The sequence below is a fragment of the Perissodus microlepis genome, chromosome 11 (genome assembly GCF_051167445.1).
Source record: "Perissodus microlepis isolate ML-2025 ecotype Zambia chromosome 11, ASM5116744v1, whole genome shotgun sequence".
Classification (NCBI taxonomy): Eukaryota; Metazoa; Chordata; class Actinopteri; order Cichliformes; family Cichlidae; genus Perissodus; species Perissodus microlepis.
Window position 1 is genome coordinate 26,745,625 of NC_140471.1, and position 19,526 is coordinate 26,765,150.

Here is a 19,526-nt window from a genome sequence, read left to right on the forward strand (position 1 = left end):
TGTACACTGCAGTATGTCTCATGTCGTGAGCATGATCATGGTGCATATCCCTCTTTCTGGATTTGAGCACTATATTTTATTCCTGTCTGTGGCAACAGGCTCCATATTTTTAACAACTGGAGGTTCACTGTTAAATGATCACGCTAGTCAAAAGCAATAAAAATGTAAATGTGAATCTCTTGACACTTACAAGAAGAATGTAAATGTAAATTACACAAATTAGTCATATTTAAGCACTGGTAGTTATCATTTTATGAAGATGTCACAAATTTTATGTGGATGAGGTCTTACTAAGCTAAGGCTAAAGAAGGAGACGCAGCAACAAAGACACACCTGCATATTATCTGCTTGTTTCATTTTCAGACAAGCAAGCTTTTAAAAATTGCATCATTTGTAATTAAAAAAAAATGGAGGTCTGGTTGAAAAATCCCTTTTGGGAAGAAGTGGGAGTCTGTTCAGTTAAAAGTCAATTCTCTATTTGGTCTCGACTAGCTTCTCTGTATCTCTTCATTAATTGAACTGCTGCAGTGATTCATCACCTCAAACTATTTGACCTGGTCTGAGTAACGCACTAGCTCATTTCCACTCCAACTCCCTGGAGTGGCACTTTGCAGGCAAATGGAAGAGAGTTTTTTTTCCTGTTCTCACTTTGCTTTTGAACCATCACGTACACTCACAAAGTTAGTGAAAAGGCCGTTCTAACAAAAAATAATGACATTATGAGCGACAAATGTTGCTTTTAGTGTAGCTTCCCTGACACTTGACTACTGAAATCAAGACTTGTATTTATTCAGTATGAATGTTTCATGTTGGAAAGCTTAATTTCTCAAAGTCTGTATGACATGTGTTATTATCGTGGTCATATGAGTTCTTGTAAAGGCCCTCACATGTTTGACAAATTGTCAGGAAGGGCCTTTAAACTAATTCTTGACTCTCAACAATAATTAGATAGAAAACACATCATTAAATCAGCGTGTTTCCCCGACATTTGTCAACTTGTCAGGACACGGCAAGTGGTGCTGTAATGTGCATAATGTGAAAGTCACAAACCTGCATGAGTAAAGCCTGCGTTTAGATGAATATGCAGCACATTTTTGTGCAAATTGTTTAGACATGATTATATTATAAGCACCTATTCTTAATTGTTTTGAATTCATAGAAATATGAAATTGTAGTGTTTTGTAAAATCTTGCATTAAACGCATAGAAAACATTGAATATATGCTAAAACTGATGCACTGTAAAGAATTCCGCTCTTTGTCCCATTAAATAAGTGTCAACTGCTCAGAATACTAAAATTTTTGTATTACAAAATAATATTGTAGTCCAAAGCAATTACAGCTCTACTGAATTCGGAATAGTTGATTTCTTTTCTTTTCACAATTTCTGACTGGACTTAATAATGTCACATCATTGTTGTGACATTTAATCAGCAAGGGCCAGTCAGAGTTTTGAATTATAAAAGAAGTTGTGTTTCTGATTCCCCCCGGAAAGCAGCACTGTTTCCCGACCATAGAAAGCTCCTTTACAGTTAGTATTTACGTGAGCCCAATCAATAACTGCAGGGCTGGAAATATATCAAGACATGTCATTTAAAAGTTTAAATATATTTTTAAGGTATGTGGCGTTAAACTTAAATTGCATCTGCCTCTTTAGTGTCTTGGCACTCATGTTGTTGTATGACACTGCACCCTCGTTGCAGTAACTTGCTGGTGTTGGGGGCAGTAATGCAGTGTGAGTTGGTAACATTATTTCCTCAACCTCAAGCCTCTGGGATGCTTTGCTGGGCTTTGTAGCTGTAATGCCTGGAAGCTGAATGTGAGGATGTAGCACTCACTACTGGTGGCATTTCACTATAAGCCAGAGGCAGACCACAGGCTTTCCTTGGGGGATTTGCACCGTAAAAAATGAGTCAGGCTGGTTTGCAACCCCTGGAAGTGGCAGTGGAACAGAGAAGAAAAAGTGAAATGCTGCCATGAAAAATCTATCACCTTACACTTTGCAATGCATGTCATACAGTTGTGCAGAAATTGCTTGTGGTCAGGAAATTGTGGAATGCATAATGATTCCTTCTATTTCTCTTCCATCATCTTATTCTCCTCTTTTGCATCCTTTCTCTTTGCCTGTATTCTTTTCTCCTCTTTGAATTTACTCAAAGAAATATACACAAAAGCATACTCACTATTCAGTGCCATATTTACTTGAAATGTGCATGCTTTTTAATTTTCATTATTATTTCCTAAATTCACTCAATCCTAAAATTCCTGTAAAGCCACTAAATGTGCAATATCATCCCCCCAACACACTCAATGTGCAATGTCACTGATCACACTGCACCTCTCAATGCACCTGCTAGTTAGATGGCATGTGGGTGTATGTATATAGATGTAAGCATGTATGTGGAAATATGTGTGTGTATGTATGTACGGATGCATATATGTATATATACATATATGTATGCATGTGCGTGTGTGTTTGCAGGTGTATGTATAACTTGTACATATCTTTCTTGTGTAAATGTAAATTTGTCTGTTATTGTGTAAATACTTACACTAGTGTCTACTTCACACACGGAGAAATGCCAAACTTCCTTTCATTATTCTTGTAACAGTGACAATAAAAAGCTATTCTATTCTATTCTATTCTATTCTAATGATGATGATGGAGCTGCTGTTTTTGACATTTCATGAGCGCTTCCATCCTCGCTTTAATTCAGTATGTCTGTGTGGCAAAATAAGAAAACTGACTGGTTGGTGCACGGACACTGAGGGCAGAGGGATGTGCTATATCACCAGGAGACAGGATAGAATCACAGCTGCTGAACTGCCCAGATTTCATCAGCATGGAAGGGACTAAATCCTATCAGACAAGTCAGTCAAGGGAGAGGAGTCCACCGTCACAGTGCTGAAGGTAGGAAAAGTGAGAGCTAATGAACAGAAATCTGATCACCGCAGTGTGAAGATCATTTCGATGTGTAAGAAAAATCTGAGTTAAAGGTGCTAGATAGGGCAAAGAAATCTTCCGCTTATGGGAAGTATATATGTTTTCATGACACAATAGATTGTATTTCCTAAAATTTACTGTCTTCTATAATACAGGACAGCATCTTATGGGAGAGGCCATGTCTTTCAGTAACTTATGGATAAATGATAGTGTGATATTGAAATACACAGGAAAATAATAGAATAGAAAGCTTATTTTTATCATTGTAGAGAATACAACAAAGGAGTCACAGTGCACTGAAAGACACAGGGAAACTTAAACATTAATTATATTAATAATAACATGAAACTGAACAGTGACAACTCATGGAGGCCATAGTGTTGTCTGTTACCATTTACATGGACAATGCTAGCTGGACTTAAATGCATATTGATCAAAAGATCCATTTGCTGTAGGGATCTTAATACTGCAACAGACAATAAAAGACCAGACTGCCAGTGTTTACTTGGCAAAGGACCTGGTTGAAATTATTTCTTTCTTTTTTATTTTCCGATGTTCCTTTTGATTAGTAAGGTAGATTGTCATGAACATTAAACCAGTAACATTACATGGATATAAGCAAGGTAATTAAGTTTAGGCATTTGAATAGGTATTTGCAGGCCAAGGTGATCCCTGGTGCACGCAGAGCAAGTTGGTAGCATGTAAGTCAGATCTTGAATGATCCCTAATGGTGTCTAAAATGTATTACAAAACATGTGCATGTAAGAAGTGCGTGGTTCTGCTCACACTGCTATTTGATATGATTATTATATATTTGTGGATTCGAGATACAAAAAACTGTCTTACAACAGTGGAAACTGTGGAAAATGGTGATGCAAGACAGTTTTTTCTCTCCATTCGTACTTTTCCTTCGAAGTGAAAATGTGGAAACTGGTGATATAAGATAAACATTAAGTTAAAACTGGTATGCTTCATGTCCAGTCAAGTAGACATGAGCACTTGACATCCTGTCCCGGCTGTAGCACACAACTTTCCTGCCTCATTTCAGTTTAGAAGAGCAGAAATCACTCTATCATCTGTAAGTGCCATTAACTTGCATCCATTTCTAAAATTATTGCTAATCAACATAGCAATCCTCTCTGCGAATGAGACTCGAGCAGACCCACCCAGTATATGCAGCTGCCAGCTCTAACCTGCTCAGTGGGTGCTTTGAGAGTGCAGATTAAAACCAGTCAGGTAAATGAATGGCATTGATCAACCATGCAATTATTTGTGCACTTCGTTTCTGAGATCTCCAATGTGTTTGAGAAATTAAATGGACTATAATATCAACATGTGGAGAAATCTGTCTGTGCAGCAAAATGAAAACCTTACAAGTATCAAAGATTTAGGCCCAAAGTCAAACGGTGCAATTCCACATCTACAAAACAATAGAGAGCCGGTAAACACGACGCAACAGCATACGCATAAAAATACAGCATATTATATTGGCAGCCAGCAAGGGAGGGAGATAATGGATGATGCCTGTTGATTACATTGTTTTCTATAATGACTCAGTCACCATACACCATACATGCACCATTTGTTTTGACTTAAAATTTCTGTCTGCCTGATTCAGATAATGAGCCAGATTTGACCAGACCAGTGGCTCCGCTATTATTTACCTGTTGCTGCTTCACGTGTGCAACCCAATTGTTTTTCCTCAGTGAATTAAAATAGAGTTTTCAAAGGTTACCTCACCTCCATAAAATAGTCACTCACAACTGTTAAAAGAGAGGAAAAATTGAAGAGTTATGACTTGCACTGTAACTTGTAAGTCACTCAATTCAGTGTTTTTCATTATTTTTATTCTTTCAAGTTTGCCTCTGGTAGGTAATCCAGCTGTTTGGCTTTTTCAAATAGCGACACTTACATCTGTACTCAAAGAAAGCGACAGCTGCAACAGTTATCAGTTACCTGATGGTTACATGTTGATGTCACTGACCCTAAAAAATGTAATTTAACATTTCACTCTCAGAACGCAAGCTACACTGTATTAATATACGTAGCCGACTACCAGCAAATTCTACCTGCAGGAGCTGCTTAGCCATTAAAACCCAACCACGAAGCTCCTGGTGCACAGGTTTTGTGCTGCTGGCCTCTGTGAGCTACCAAACAAATTTCGTTGTATAACTACAATGACAATAAAGTTCTTCTTATCTTATTTGATATTAATGCCAGAGGAGGTTTGGATTTATTCTGTCAGCATAGTGTTGGAGATTTCATGCACTCATGGGCATCAGCAGTCGGTGACTTGCTGTGGCGTCTAAATGTTTCCACTTTACAACTTACAGTTGATGGTGAAATATTTAGAAGGGAAGACGTTTCATAAACACACTTTTTACAACATTCTCTTTCTTCTTGTTACTGTAAATGCATGTATTGTGAGTCTGCACTTGTATGATACCATCCGGTCTGATTTCAGGTGTTTCGCATCAATAACAATGTGTGTCCTTGTTTGCCACTGTTGCACTGAACCTGCAGGTTTCTGGATCTCATTTGCAGTAAGCTAATGCCAAATCAGTGCAAACACCTGCACCTCCACAGTGGAGAAAAATAATTTTCTTTGGCAGAATTTTTTTTACCATGGCTAGACTTAATGTACAGTTTCGGTCTTATAAAATGGGTGTGGCTGCCACAGATTTCTGAATTTTAGGAATGCAGGTACACTGTAAAACCTGACAAATTAAGTTAACTCAAATGATTTGGGGAAACCGATTGCACCAATTGATTCAAGTTTTATAACTTAAACAGTTTTGGGTTATTTAAGTACTTTATTAGAGTCCCGAGAACCCAAAGCAAATATGATAATTTAACTCAAATGCATTATGTTTATTTACTCATTGTATTTAGTATGTTTTAACTTAAACCATTAAATTTCTTGTACTAAGAGGCTGTATTTATTCAAACTTATTTAAAGTGTTACATGCTCATATTCAAATTAAGTTAAATTAACTTAAATAGTTGTATTTAAACAACTTAATCCAATTGGGGAAACCGATTGCACCGAATGGTTCAAGTACTATTAACACAAAACCAAGCTATTATTCTTTCCATTCAGTTTTTATTAACTTTAACTGCAGAGAAAATACAGAATGAATACAACCATATTTTCAGTCATAAACTATGACTGCTAAAGCCATTATCAAATAACAAATAATTAGGCATTTTAAAACTTGCACTTTTAGGGAATTTTGAATGTTTTTTGTAGCATTTTGAAAATCGATTAAATGTACAAAACAGAAATTTAGTAATGTAGTCCTGATACATAGGTGTACATCATAAAAAACAATAGTCTAGAGGCAATTAGAGCCATAACAATCACAATTTTAAGTAACATTTAGTATAATAATGAAATCACATGCACTACAGCAATGCAACTATAGAAAACAGCTAAACTAAGGATGTCCCTAACAAAAAATATTCTCAAAGGTATTTATGGCTTCTCAACGGTTTTGCCCAGACCTCGAATCAAGTGAACTGGCACTCATCACACAATTAAAAAATAAAGCTTGAAAGTATACTGTACATATTGACTAATTATCAGTTATCTCCCAAAAGATTTCCATGTAACTAAAATATATTTTTAGAAATAAGCTTAAGATTACACACTATGTGAAGATTTTTTTCAATCACAAACAAAACGTCAAATATGGATTGTCTCCTTATTCTTAGCTTTCTCCACATTGCTTTTTAGAAAGCTAATTACCCTGAACAAATAAAACTATTGAAGCCATTCACAGATAACTGAAAAAGCACGAATATAGTGACCAGTGAAAAACAAACATCATCTACACAAGCTCATTTTTTAGTGTCTGCAATTTTTCTTTTAGTTGCCTTCTCTCATCGTCTAGCTTCAGCAACACTACTTGAATGAACTCAAAAAAGCCAGTACACTTCACAGGATAGCTCAGATGCAGAGCATAGATTAGCCCAAACAAACACACCAGTGCATCAGTCCATGAGTGATGAGTCATAACAACCTGATCTTCAAGTACTATGAACACTTGGCGTGGTGAGAAAGGAACTCCTCCAGGCACCTCCTCTTCATCGACATCAGCAACCAGAGCAATTGTGGCTTCGTAGAACTCAATTTCACCCTAAGATATAATAAAGAGTGCACAATTATTCATCTGTAATATCTCTGTTAAAAGCATAAATACAAATGGTCAGGCACCTTTCTTCAGTTTTTCAAATTCTATATATCATAACATGTTTTAAGTTGACAGTGAAGGTTCATTTTTCATTCATCCAGGTAGTCAAATCAAGGATGAAAGAAGTTTATAAGTCATTCAACTTCACGTCTTCAACTTTCAACCCAAGTCCAGATGACTTATAAACTCCTTTCAACCTTTTTTAAATTCAAATGTGCAAATTATTGTAATACCCAAGTACCTTGCATGTTTTGAAAATCTCTGAAGAATCCTCCTTGAGGTACATTGGTAGGCCGGCCAGAGCTGCTGTTCTAGTTGCATAGATGTCGTTTTTGTCCTAAAAACATAAATAAATAAATGTATATATATATATATATATATATAAACATAACAATGGCAACTGCCAAGCAAGCAGAATGATTAGTATTTTTTAAATACCTGTTTTCCATATGTCAACAAAAGCTGCTCCATCCTTTCACCGACCCGTCCAGTTTTCCTCTTTTTGTAAAGTCCAATCAGCTGAGGAGCATAATCATCCAGTGCAGCATAAAACACATGTGGCAGATTCTGATTGGTGATCCGATGAAATTCAAAGTAGAGCTGAAGAGAATTCCAAAAATATTATAAGCAAAACACAGCATACTATATGAGCAGTAAATGTTATATACGTAGTTGTACTTACCTGTGTCTCATGAAAGAGTGCTGGCCATGGTCCCTCGCCTGGCAAAATTTGTGGGTATTGGATGAGGCGATCAACTTTGTCAGAATGTTGGTATGGAAAGCGCAGAATTGCTCTGTTTAAGTCTTCTAAGTTAAAATATCTCTTAGAAATCAAACCTTTTAAACAATGTGCCAACTCCACTGGAACGACACCTTCAAACAGGTCGTGTAGGAGGTCAGGTGGGAAGCCTGTGACAGGATGGAAGAAAGAGAGATGGTCAGAAAGAACACAGGTGTTTGTAACACCATAGTTTTCCTTAATGTCATCATTCTGAAGCTCTTGCACAATAATTATCATGAGCATCTTTTGTTCTCATTACATAATTCCCTGTAACAGCATTTTCTGTTTGCATTTCTGTTTGGGTGGCATGACAAAACCTACAGAAATATGTAGACCTGAAACTCTCATTGAAACCAGCAAGCCCATGGGCAGCAAGGTTGTCTGCCACAACAGAGTAGACAGTGGCTTTAAGACATTCACCAAGAGTCTCAATGTAGACACCTACTTCTTCAAGAGTTTTCAGATCATTTAAGAGTAGTGACAACATTTCCTTATACCCAAACGTGCGTACATCATTGGAATTGCACAGCAGAGCAAGCTGAGTGCAGTGTAGAGCAGAACGAGATTTAACTGGAAAGTTTGCCAGTGTCCAATAAACTGCAAAGACTTTATGTATTTTCTTTGAGGTACCAAGTGGGTTTGTGATCAAAATCATCCACATAAAGTATTATTGACAATTTCTGTCCCTCTTGTGACAGTAGTACATTTTCCCGGTAGTAGGATCCATCACAAAATGACATGAAATGTCCAGGAATCATTTTTTTTTTCAACAACAATTGCAAAGATGTGAGAATAGGCACATACATATAAGTGTGCTTTGACGATTCAATTAAATACTCCACAGGTTTGACATATGGAAAATTTGCTTCGTAATATGATTTCCTCCTCTTTGCTGTAGATAGTGGTCCTTCAGATGTGACACATTTATGTAAAACATTACTATCAGAAACTGCCTGACAAATCTCATCCACCAGTTTGTCCGTATATGTACAGTTGTGCTTTTTCAGTATATCTACAACTGATTTTCTAACCAGAAGTTGTGATAACAAAAACAACTGATCAATATGCTCAATAATCTCCTGTGTTGCTCTCTGGGACACATGGAGAACTGTCTGCATTTTCAAGAAAAATCCAGCCAGATTGTATTGCAAGTGCTCTTCTAAACCCTCAATTCCACTGATTTCACTGGTGGATGCCACTTGATTGTCATCTGATGACTCTACTGAATCAAGTTGCATGTCATCTTTTTGCTCTACATTTATAACACTTTGCACAATGCCTTCATCGTAACTTGTTGAATTTTGGTGGTCTCTGCATTTGTGGGCATTGAAGGTTGAGTATACATTGGTTTTAAAATTGCAGTTCTTGAAAGGACATGGAACAGTTTCTTTTCGTTTTAAATGCCCCCTCAGATGGATAAACATTTGGCTTTCAATAAATGGCTGCTTAAAATTACACACAGGGCAACAAAATCCATAATTATTCAAATCTAGATAAGAACCGTCTTTACTTTGCATGGGAGTGTGCATTCTTGAATGTGTATCTTTAATGAATTAAATGTACTAAATGTACACATGCATGTGTTGTAGAGACAGGGTAAGGGTGAAATTGTGGAGTACTGACCATGGTTGAGCCGATAATGCTTCAACAACATGACTTTTATGGCAGTAGAAAAACTATACAACTTGCAATTCCACATTTTGATGCCAAATCGTTTTAAAATCACCTTTACTGGCTGTCTCTAGTGCAGTGCTGGATGATCTCTCGGCATGCTACTGCTCCTTCAATCGTCAGACTGTAATAACACAAACCCCATGAGGACAGAAAGCTAGCAGAACAGTTTTTACTTTCAGACTTTTACTTCACTTAAAAACAGTCAATCTGGATAACACAAGCTTTGAAAACAGTAAGATTTATTCTTGCACTAAAGTTAATTTTCAATTCAGGTTGGTCAACTACTCTATACGTTATAAAATAATAAAGCAATTTTACACAAGTGAAGTACACAATAGGCTAACCCTTGGAAAGTACAGAGTCAGAAACGTTTAGGTTTGGTGTAGTGCAGCTTTGAAAAGGTAAATTATTATTAAATGCCGCTAACCATCATATTTAAAATTTGTGAAGGCGAACTTGTCTACTAAACTCTTAAAATTAACACTAAATAAATTTTCTACTATTTTCACTGTGTCAAAAGTAGGCTACATTTGAACTTGATAAAGGTCAGAGTCAGAAAAGCCTAAACATTGATTTTACCAAAGGTTTTGTGCCATGCAGTTTGCAAAAATTAGACTACTTACCAACTATTTGATTGAAACAAGCCACCAACCGTTAATTTTTTAAATTGTGAAGCAGACTTCATACAGTGCTAGGCGGGAATTGTGTGCTGGACAGCTAAGTTACGTTTTTCTTTATAGCTACTACAACAAAGTCTGATAAATTACAACAAAGTACAAAGTACAAAGCAGTCTGATAAATGTACGTTTTGTATGCTAGAAGTAAGCATTAACAAAAAAACATAAAAATAGCTTAACTTGTACTTTCCACTCTTGCAAAATTTCTCTTGACGAGGCTCTTGTCTCATGGCCGACAAGTCCAGACAAAACACTGGGGGCGGGGCTGTGGATGATGACTAATACAAATGAATTAGCACAACTTAGTTTAAAGCAACAGTACTTAAAACGTTACAAAAACATCATGTGTACTTATTACAATAAAGTTATTATATCATATGTATACTTTTGGGTCTACCTAACACACTTCATGAAAGTTACTTTAACTATTTTTCAGAACTGAGTAAGAACAACTTACTTCTTTTAGTAAGATGCACTGTTGGGTTTTACAGTGTACTGTATATGAACTTTATTGAATAAAAACACCATTAAATCAGGAGTTAATCCCCAAAGATCTGGGTAGACACCTAAAAACACACATTACATGTAGTCATTATAAACCCTTATAATTCACCAGGCTTTTCCTTTAAAACTAGCGTTAGTGGTGTTAATGTAGTACTCTGACTATTATCAGGACACTTATTGACCAATTTCTTAATAATTAACCTTCCTGTTTAAATAAATGTGACTTTCTTTAGTGCGCAAAACCAGGCAGGCAAGATTATTACCTCTACTTCGTCTTTAATTTTATTAGGAAACGCTTTTGATGTCCATGTGGACTTAAAAAAATTAAATTATGAATTATATAATACTTACTAGCAAGTACGATTACCTCAGGTAACTAGAAGTCCGTTATCTTTTCTCTTGGTAAATGAAAAGCCTGAATATATCCTCTTACTAATCTAAAACAAGTAAATTAAAGTAAATATGCCTCCTGCTCGGTTAGTAGTATTGTGCATCTAACTATTACTTTCCTCTTTTTTCATGTTTTGAATCACCTAATCTCCTTCCCAACATCCTTTCAAACAAACAAATAAATAAACTTACACAAAAGATAAATTGTGCGGTTTTTCTTGCAAAAGGTGATTGCCAATTGTAATATTTCCACACAATTAAAATTGTCTTCTAAAGAGCAGTGGATGTTGTGGTGAGATTAATGAATTAAGGCTATGTCAGTTAAATAAAAAAAAAATCTAAATACAGTAGATAAGATAAGTGTCTCTATTGAGCATTGGAGCAGTTAAGCATTGGTGGGTCAAAAGCATCTAAGAGAGATGATGACAAAATATTCTGTGACAAGAACAGGAGCTGAATGTGAGTAATAAATCAATTCGGCTTCTCGTCGGGAGCAGAGCCAAGTGAGCAGTCCTGTGATGGGCACCTGGGGATGTGACGTCATCACTCAATATCCAAGTCTGATGATGAACAGGGAGTTTTTCTCAGTGCCTCCTCTTTCGATTATCAAACAGGCTTACCTCGTCTTTTCTGTGACGCAGGATCGATACAAAAACAGCATGCACATTTTGCAGTGGCACCACTCTCATTCAAATCATTATGCCACATGAAGAGTTTGGACTTAATTTCTGAATAAGCACCACGATACCCCTCAGTCTCTGCCACGGTGGAGTTTTTTTCACGTACCCCCTAAACGTATAAGGGATGCATCATTGTGTGGCAGTACACATAATGACTTGTGCTTTTCTTCAGCACTTCTTTTACTGCACAGAAGGTCTGATGGAAAATCTCAGAGCAGGCGAAGAGAGCAAAATCAATAATCTATTCTATTTAATGGGCTGGAGTGTCACAGTAACAAGATGGGAGTGGATGGCGAATTGTCCATTGCCAAATCTTAACAGAAGGTTGCACACAGAGACGCCCCCCCCTTCCCTTCTCATCTTTCTGCCCCTGTCTTCTTCCTGTCATGTGCACAGTTAAACATATGTACACCCTCTCACTTCATTCACACACACACAGATCCACACACACACACACACACACACACACACACACACACACACACACACGCACACTTTCATTTCAGCCATGTAATGATGCTATGCAAAGTTAAAATCTTCCAGTTTTTGAATCTTTCTTATATCCCCACTAATTTAAAAAATAGTTTAAAAGGACACACAGCTTCTGTTTGCCTCCTTCATACCAGTGTGTTTAAATAGCTAAGGACTAGCTGTTCTACTTTGCATTGACTTGCACTGCCAAACTCATGCATACCAAATGATTTGAAAGACTTTTGACTTTGATGCCTGTTTTCTCCATGCTGTGCTCTCCTCTAGCCACCGATGTTTCAGTATCGACTTTTAAATTAATCTCTCTGATTAAGCTATACAGGAAAGTGACGGTTTCATTCCTTGTACTACAAACATAAGATTTAGCTGTAGTGTTTTCTCTGTCGCCCTAACTTGGCAGTCAGTATTGGCAGCGGAATGATTTCATATTTGGCTGATGGAAATTGGAAGTCATCCTCTGAAACAATGGTACTGTTGACTGCTTTTTCTAAATACAGTCTGCTGTAGACCATCTAGAACCTGTTAGCATACTACTTCTTCACACCTTGACCTTATAACTATTTCTGTCCTGTAACATGTGAAAGAAACTGGGTATTAATGTATTTAAGGGTAATGTTGGGGACTTCATTCAAAAAAAAGTAACGTGTTTAACATTACTTGTTACTTTTACTTTTCTTAAAACCAAAGCATTATTTTAGGTAACCCAGTACAATTTAAGATTTATACTGGTGTATTTTCTTTATCTCTGTCTCACATTCTCTTTCTCCTGCCTTTTCTTCTTCTATTTTATCCACCATTCCTCTTTCCTTCCTCATCTCTACCCCATCCTCTTTTTTTTCTCTTCTGTCCCATCTTCTGAATCCAAGTAAAGGCTATAAAATAAGAATATGAATTTATTTATTACAGATCGTGTCACAGCTGGTTATAAGCTAATGTTATACCAGATAACAATAGGCTTGAGTGTCCTAGAAATCATCCTTTTCTTCAGATAAACAGTTTGAATGCATTTGCATATTATATGGGGTTTTGAGTCTGAAAACATTTCAGTAACACCAGCTAACAGCAGCTAACACAGACAAAAACAGTCCCTACATAGAGAAAAGTTCAAGATGTGTTCAGTAACTCAACTCAAACTCACTGCCACCGGATAGAAGTGAGGTTCACTCACTCATCGACGGATATGAAACTCCTTTCACAAAATTTAATAGCCTCCCCCAGAGTAAATAGATGTAGATGCCTGGCATATTGACAGCTCAGATAACGAATAACACCAGCCAGACTGACTCGGGGGTAAAAATGTAAAATATCGCAAAACGTTTAACTGACACATTTCCGATTGTTATTCCTGATTTGTTGTTATGTGTTGATATTACTCAAACACTTTAAAATATAGTGTTTACATTTGCAGCCATTATAGAGAAATGCGAAGTGATTAATTACCGACTGGAGGATGTAATTTGCTTATACTACTCATTACATTACTTTTACATTCCTCTGTAACATGATCATTGTCACATAAAATCAAAAATATAACTCTTAGGCTATAGTTCCAGATGCCATCACAAACCTCCAAAGCCATCACTGAAGTCATTCGACTGTAGAAAACTTTACAGAGGATGTAATCCCACAAGCTGAAGTGCTCATCATTGTTTTTATTATTTGGTAATTTCCTTTCTTATATTAAAAAGAAATATCCATGTCGTCACTACTCAGAAGTTGGAGACACCATTTTTTCCTCTATGTGTGACTTGAAATCAGCTGATTGTAGCGCAAGTGAGAAGGAAGAAAAATATGTTGTTGTTGTTTTTGTTTGCTTTTTTGTTCATAATTTTAACCATAATGTGATTACTGAACAGTAATGCCTTATATTACTGGGTTACTGACAGATGTAACTGTAATGTGATGACATGTTACTTTAAAACTGTTTATCAGTTTAATTTACAGTTTACTGCCAACTGCTGACTCATTAGAAACAGTACTACAAGGTTGTATATCGGCGTAATCACCAAGAAAAAATCTGTAACTAACAAACTAATTTGTGAGTTGGTAGCAAGCACCGACCCAAATCGCTCAGAATAATAGCTTATTGACTTGGTAGTGTTTAATTGAAGACTTGATTCTAAAGAATAACATAAATCATAAATCTAATAACTTTCATTTCAAAAGCCGAGAACATTTTAACAGATACAAAATCGAATTTATTGACAATGTTCATATTGGTCAAAATGACAACCCAAGCAGGAAGAAATGTAATGTAGGAAGTTGCCAGATTTTGAGTATACACTGATCTCATTGTATACATTTCATAAGGACCAAAATTAATCAGTATGCAATTTTTCCTTTTAGGATTTGTACCTCAATCTACTGCCAAAGTAATCATGTGATTAACCTACCACCCAGAGGTTAAAGTGGGCTGCAGAGTTGCTTCCAGTTGACAGCATGGAGATGGAGTAACAACAAAATAACACCCGCAACACATCCATAAATCCTTCTCATTTTTTTGATGCCTTCAAGGTGCAGATGTTGGTCGCGGTACTTCAGGATCTAGTGCATATACATATATGTTTTTATATATATATATACTTTTCAAACAGCTGAACAAATATCAAATGAAAACTCTTCTGCTAGCTAAATTGTAATGTGTGACAGAGGTGGAGCAAATCATAAGATATAAGAAAGAGGCTAGGAGACACACGAGAGAGATTATTTTTAAAGGCAAGGACTGTTGAGCAAGTGACATTTGATAAACTGGAAATCTAAAGCTAACTTGTAATGCCCTTGTTCATTTTAGAGTTTTTAATTGGTTAGGATATGGGGGGGGGGGTTAGATAGTGAAACATCTTCAAAAATAAACATACAAATTGGCATATACAGTAATTATAAAAATTATTGCGTGAAAGGTTGAGAGGTTGCGTGAAAATACTAGTAGAGTTTAGTATAGACTGTGGTGTTCACAGATCAAGGTTACATTAGTTTCAATTATGATGATTAGAGTCAGATAAGAGTCACTAACTGAATTTAGCCTTTTTATAGTAGCTGTATCTTGCCTAGAAGTAGGAGATCCACCATGATAGTTTTAGGATTCTAGGTGTTTGTCTCTGTCCCTGTGTCTAGTTTCCGTGTCTGGGTCTCGGTCTCTGAGTGTGTTGTGTTTCCTGTTTTATTTTGACAGTCCCTCTTGTTGTGTATGTTCTACTTTTGTTACTGTCTCTCATCAGTTAGATTCCTTTCGCCTGTGTTGCCCAGGTGTGTCCTCTCTGCCCTGATTTCCTCCTGTGTATTTATTGTCTGAGTCTCTCTTTGGTCTTTGTCACGTTGTTGTCATACTTTCTCCATGTGTGTGCTCTGTTCATTTATTTTTTCTTAGTCTGAGCTTTTAGTATTTGGTATATGTTTGGTGTTTTTGTGTTTTGTTCCCTGAGCTCCAGACACAAAGCTGTTCTGAGTGTCTGCAGTTTAGGTCCACACTGTTCCAGCCACACACTGACACGTCACAATAAGATCTTATAACATGCTGAATGCAGTTCCATAAATAGCAGGGCAGCATAACACCTCAGTCAATCACAGCCCGTACACAGAGAAAAACTTTATTGTGACTTATTTCCAAGGAATTCTTCTCCCCTCATGGCATCACTATATCTGATCTTAGGGTTCCCCCACATGCAAAATCCCCCTTTAACCCCTGCTGCTACCTACCTGTTACTATTAACTTACTCCGGTTTGGCCTGTCTCTGTCATAACTTGGCTTTTCTAAAGCCTGAAATCAAGAGAGTGTAGGAGGGACAGGATTCTAACTTGCTCTTATACTGTACAACTTGTTGGAAAGCTTTTATAAATTTTCTGTTTTTAATATTACAGGTTTGAATCCAGAACTTCAAAATATGAGCTTCCAATATAATACTCATTGTTTATGGTATTGTGCACTCAAACACAAAATGTTCACTGAACTCATTAAAAAAAACCTTTAGAGAGCCTTAATTATATTGAATGTAGAATCACCAAGAGAGCAAACCTTTAAGAAATCCTCATATTCAGGCCGCAATCAGATTATTATTCACATCAGTATGTGCCAGTGAGAATACTGGGTTCCCCAGACATTACATGTAGAAGGAAAGAGACGTGGAAGACGTGTGCAAAGAACTGTAAGACGATGATTATCCAGAGAGTTTGGAGGGATGGAAGAAGAAACATACTTCTAGATGATGGACGGAGAAGGGCGAAAGCTGAAATAAACAGGATTCAAGTGGTTTTAGATGTTTTGATAGGTATAGAAGGCAGTTGTGACATCTTACCTATCAGCTTGTCCAACAAAAAGCCCAGTGTGCTTAACATGTAGCTGTTTCAGTGTTGTGGCTTAAATAGTTTATGTAGAAGTACAATGTGCCCTAAAAGTGTTCACCATGTATTTTAGACATGTTAGATTAGATTTTTGAAAATATTTAGTTGACTTCTCAAAGGATATTTTACTAATCTTTCGTCTTAACAATCAACCAGTCAGCATTTGGGCTTTACTATTTAACTAAAGAGCATTTGGGTCTTTAAAACAGTGTCAGTCACTAGTTGATAAATTTGCTTTTGCAGCTTTTGCAGTAAAACTTTCAGCATTATTGGTTCAATCCAGTGGGCGACTGGTACATCAAGAAGCTCGTTACTTGGAAGTCTTAAAAATAGTGAAAAAACAAGTTTATGTTCAAGTAGTAAGCTAAAATGTTGAACTTTTGCAAACTAATGATAACTCTGTAGCCAGTTAGTACTGGAGACTGGTCTGTTATCAAGACTGTGGAATAAACTTTGAAACTGTATGCATCACATAAACACATGGCCATTAAGTTTCATTCTGTGAAATTTTTCATATTAATTAACAGATAATTAAATGTGTAACAGGATTGCTCAGACTGCAATATTTTTAAATATCACAATTTTGATAATCCCCCCTAAACATTCCCAACCCTTTAAATACCAGTAATGTGCAATATGAGATAAGCTATGGTATATTTAACTTTGACATGATCTATCAAGTTTTATTAGACAGTATTTTTTATCTTCACTTTAGTTGGAATGTAAAATTAATGTCTTTAGATGTATAGTGATGCAATAAGCCCACAACCTTGAAATCATTAAGTCCAAAGTTCAGCTACATTACAGAAGCTTGTGCTTTGATCCAAGGTGTCACTCCATCCAAGATCTATGAGTTTAGTATGAAATACTCCCCTCCTGTTGACTTTAAAAGGTGGTGAAGGTTGTAAAGGATGGCAGTTTCCTCAGGCAGAAAATGAGTGGAAGTATGTATTAAACATCCATAAAGACTCAAAATCCTATTCCAGAGTAATTCGCTTTTCTATTGTGCTAAAAACAGCCTGGTTTGGGGCAGAATTTTGGTACAACAGGATTAGTTAGCGCAAATATGTTGGCAGCTGTTGCCTTTCCCATGTGTTGAGACATATTCTTAAGTAATAAGGTAATCCAGACATTACCCTACTATAGTTTAAGACAAATATGTACCTTGTTACACCAGAGCTATTTGATACATATAGTATTAAAAGACATAACAATTCAGTCAATTAACTTAAATCAAAACACTACCACATTCTTAACCAGATCTCCATTACACCTGCCCTCTCTTCCAGTCAAAGCATCGGTTAGTTTGAAACATCACTCACTCTTAACACTTCTCGACCTCTAAAAATGCTCTGATGTTTCTGGGGTAGCAATGAAGTTGAAAGGAATCTGCTTCTGTATGAGGAGTGAAATGTTGTCCTGTAATACAAAACATCATTATTTTGCAACCTATGTACCCATATAGCCAGTTTATAATGACCAGTGAACCCAGCGTGTGTTAATGTGGATGCGAATGGTTGTTTTTCCCTGTGTGTTAGCCTAGCAATGGATTGGCTACCAAATCAGTACACAAATACACACAAGAGTTTCTACTCTGCCGTCCATTACTGTAGGCAGTAAATAGTACAGCTTGATTGGCAGCTTCTGTTTATTTGTACGTTTGTTGCTTGCTGTCTTGAGGTCTCTAGGCTCTCGCCCATGGAGCGTTCAGGATGAGGAGGTAGAGCAGCTCCAAGGGCACCCTGGCTGAGTGCCATACTTTTTAACTTCTGACAGTGAAACAGAGTTAAACAAGTCGTTGAACCAACACTCATGCATATACAAGAGGACAGCCCACATAATGCTTGGGTAGTCTCTAATAATGAATATTATTTTAAGAGAAAGTTTTAGAAGTAAGTATTGTGGTGCCCGAGGAAAATGCGAATATTGATATTGGTGATATAAAATGACATTTTGGACTCTAGCGCCATGAGATGAAACTTTTTGGCTCACCTCTTGCTTTTGCCTTGCATGTAAGAGAAAGGATCACTAGCTCTGATTTAACCATCAAGCACCTAAACTTAAACATTTCCTCTTTATCTTAAAGGAAAAGAACACTGAGTTGTAGTATAAACATTTAATCCATTACTCTATTGACATTCCAATCTATTGTGACTGACATTGTTGGCTCTTTTCCAGCTAGTCACTTGTTATTAACTGAAAATTAGTCCGAAGCACAGTCAGTAATAGGATATCAGTGTTAGTATTGCAACATGTCCTATTTAACTCTTGAAGGGAAAAGTGAATGACATGAGTGACTTGAAGCCAAGCTATCAGGCTGTCAGAGGGCAGAGGACAGAGCAGCTGCAGACACCTCCAGCTGCCTGGAAGCTCAGAGCAGCCAAAGGCAGAGGACACAAATGCTCTGCACATTACCGAGGAAATCAGCACATTTCATCAGAAAGAAGTCAGCAGCTGAATGGCCTGTGATAAAAGCTGTTATTGAGTCATCAGTGATTTTTTTTTTTTTTTTCAAAAAATGGTGGCAATAGTGAAAACTGATTGCGTGCATTCACCATTTACATCTCATTTCCTGTTCTTTATTCCGAACAAAAAGTCAGATTTCTAAGGTTTTGATGGCAAGAAGAAGAAGTAATTTGTAAATGATTTATATGCTAAATGTAGTCATCACAAAAAGGGCTCCAGGAGAGAGCACACTGTTTTTTCATTGACTCAGATTTTGTCATTGTTTTTCTTATAACATATATGCTGTTGTTTTTCTGGTTTAGTATAATATGTAATGTTCTCGTATTTATGTATTCGCACTCTTCTAGCATTACTTACTAACTACTAGTACTAACCATCACTGTGCCTACATC

General features: G+C 36.7%; 1 protein-coding gene across 1 annotated transcript; it reads right to left on the reverse strand.

Annotated features, from left to right (window-relative positions):
* Window positions 1-6,009: 6,009 nt before the first annotated feature.
* LOC146378055 (uncharacterized) lies at window positions 6,010-18,425 on the reverse strand. The gene is made up of 7 exons (XM_084942643.1): window positions 18,327-18,425; window positions 9,643-9,688; window positions 7,973-8,044; window positions 7,818-7,855; window positions 7,574-7,735; window positions 7,377-7,472; window positions 6,010-7,081 (listed from the first exon to the last, which is right to left on the reverse strand). Exons 1-7 carry the CDS (start codon window positions 18,423-18,425, stop codon window positions 6,773-6,775), a joined length of 822 nt encoding a protein of 273 aa, XP_084798769.1. The 3' UTR covers window positions 6,010-6,772.
* Between the last annotated feature and the right edge of the window lie 1,101 nt (window positions 18,426-19,526).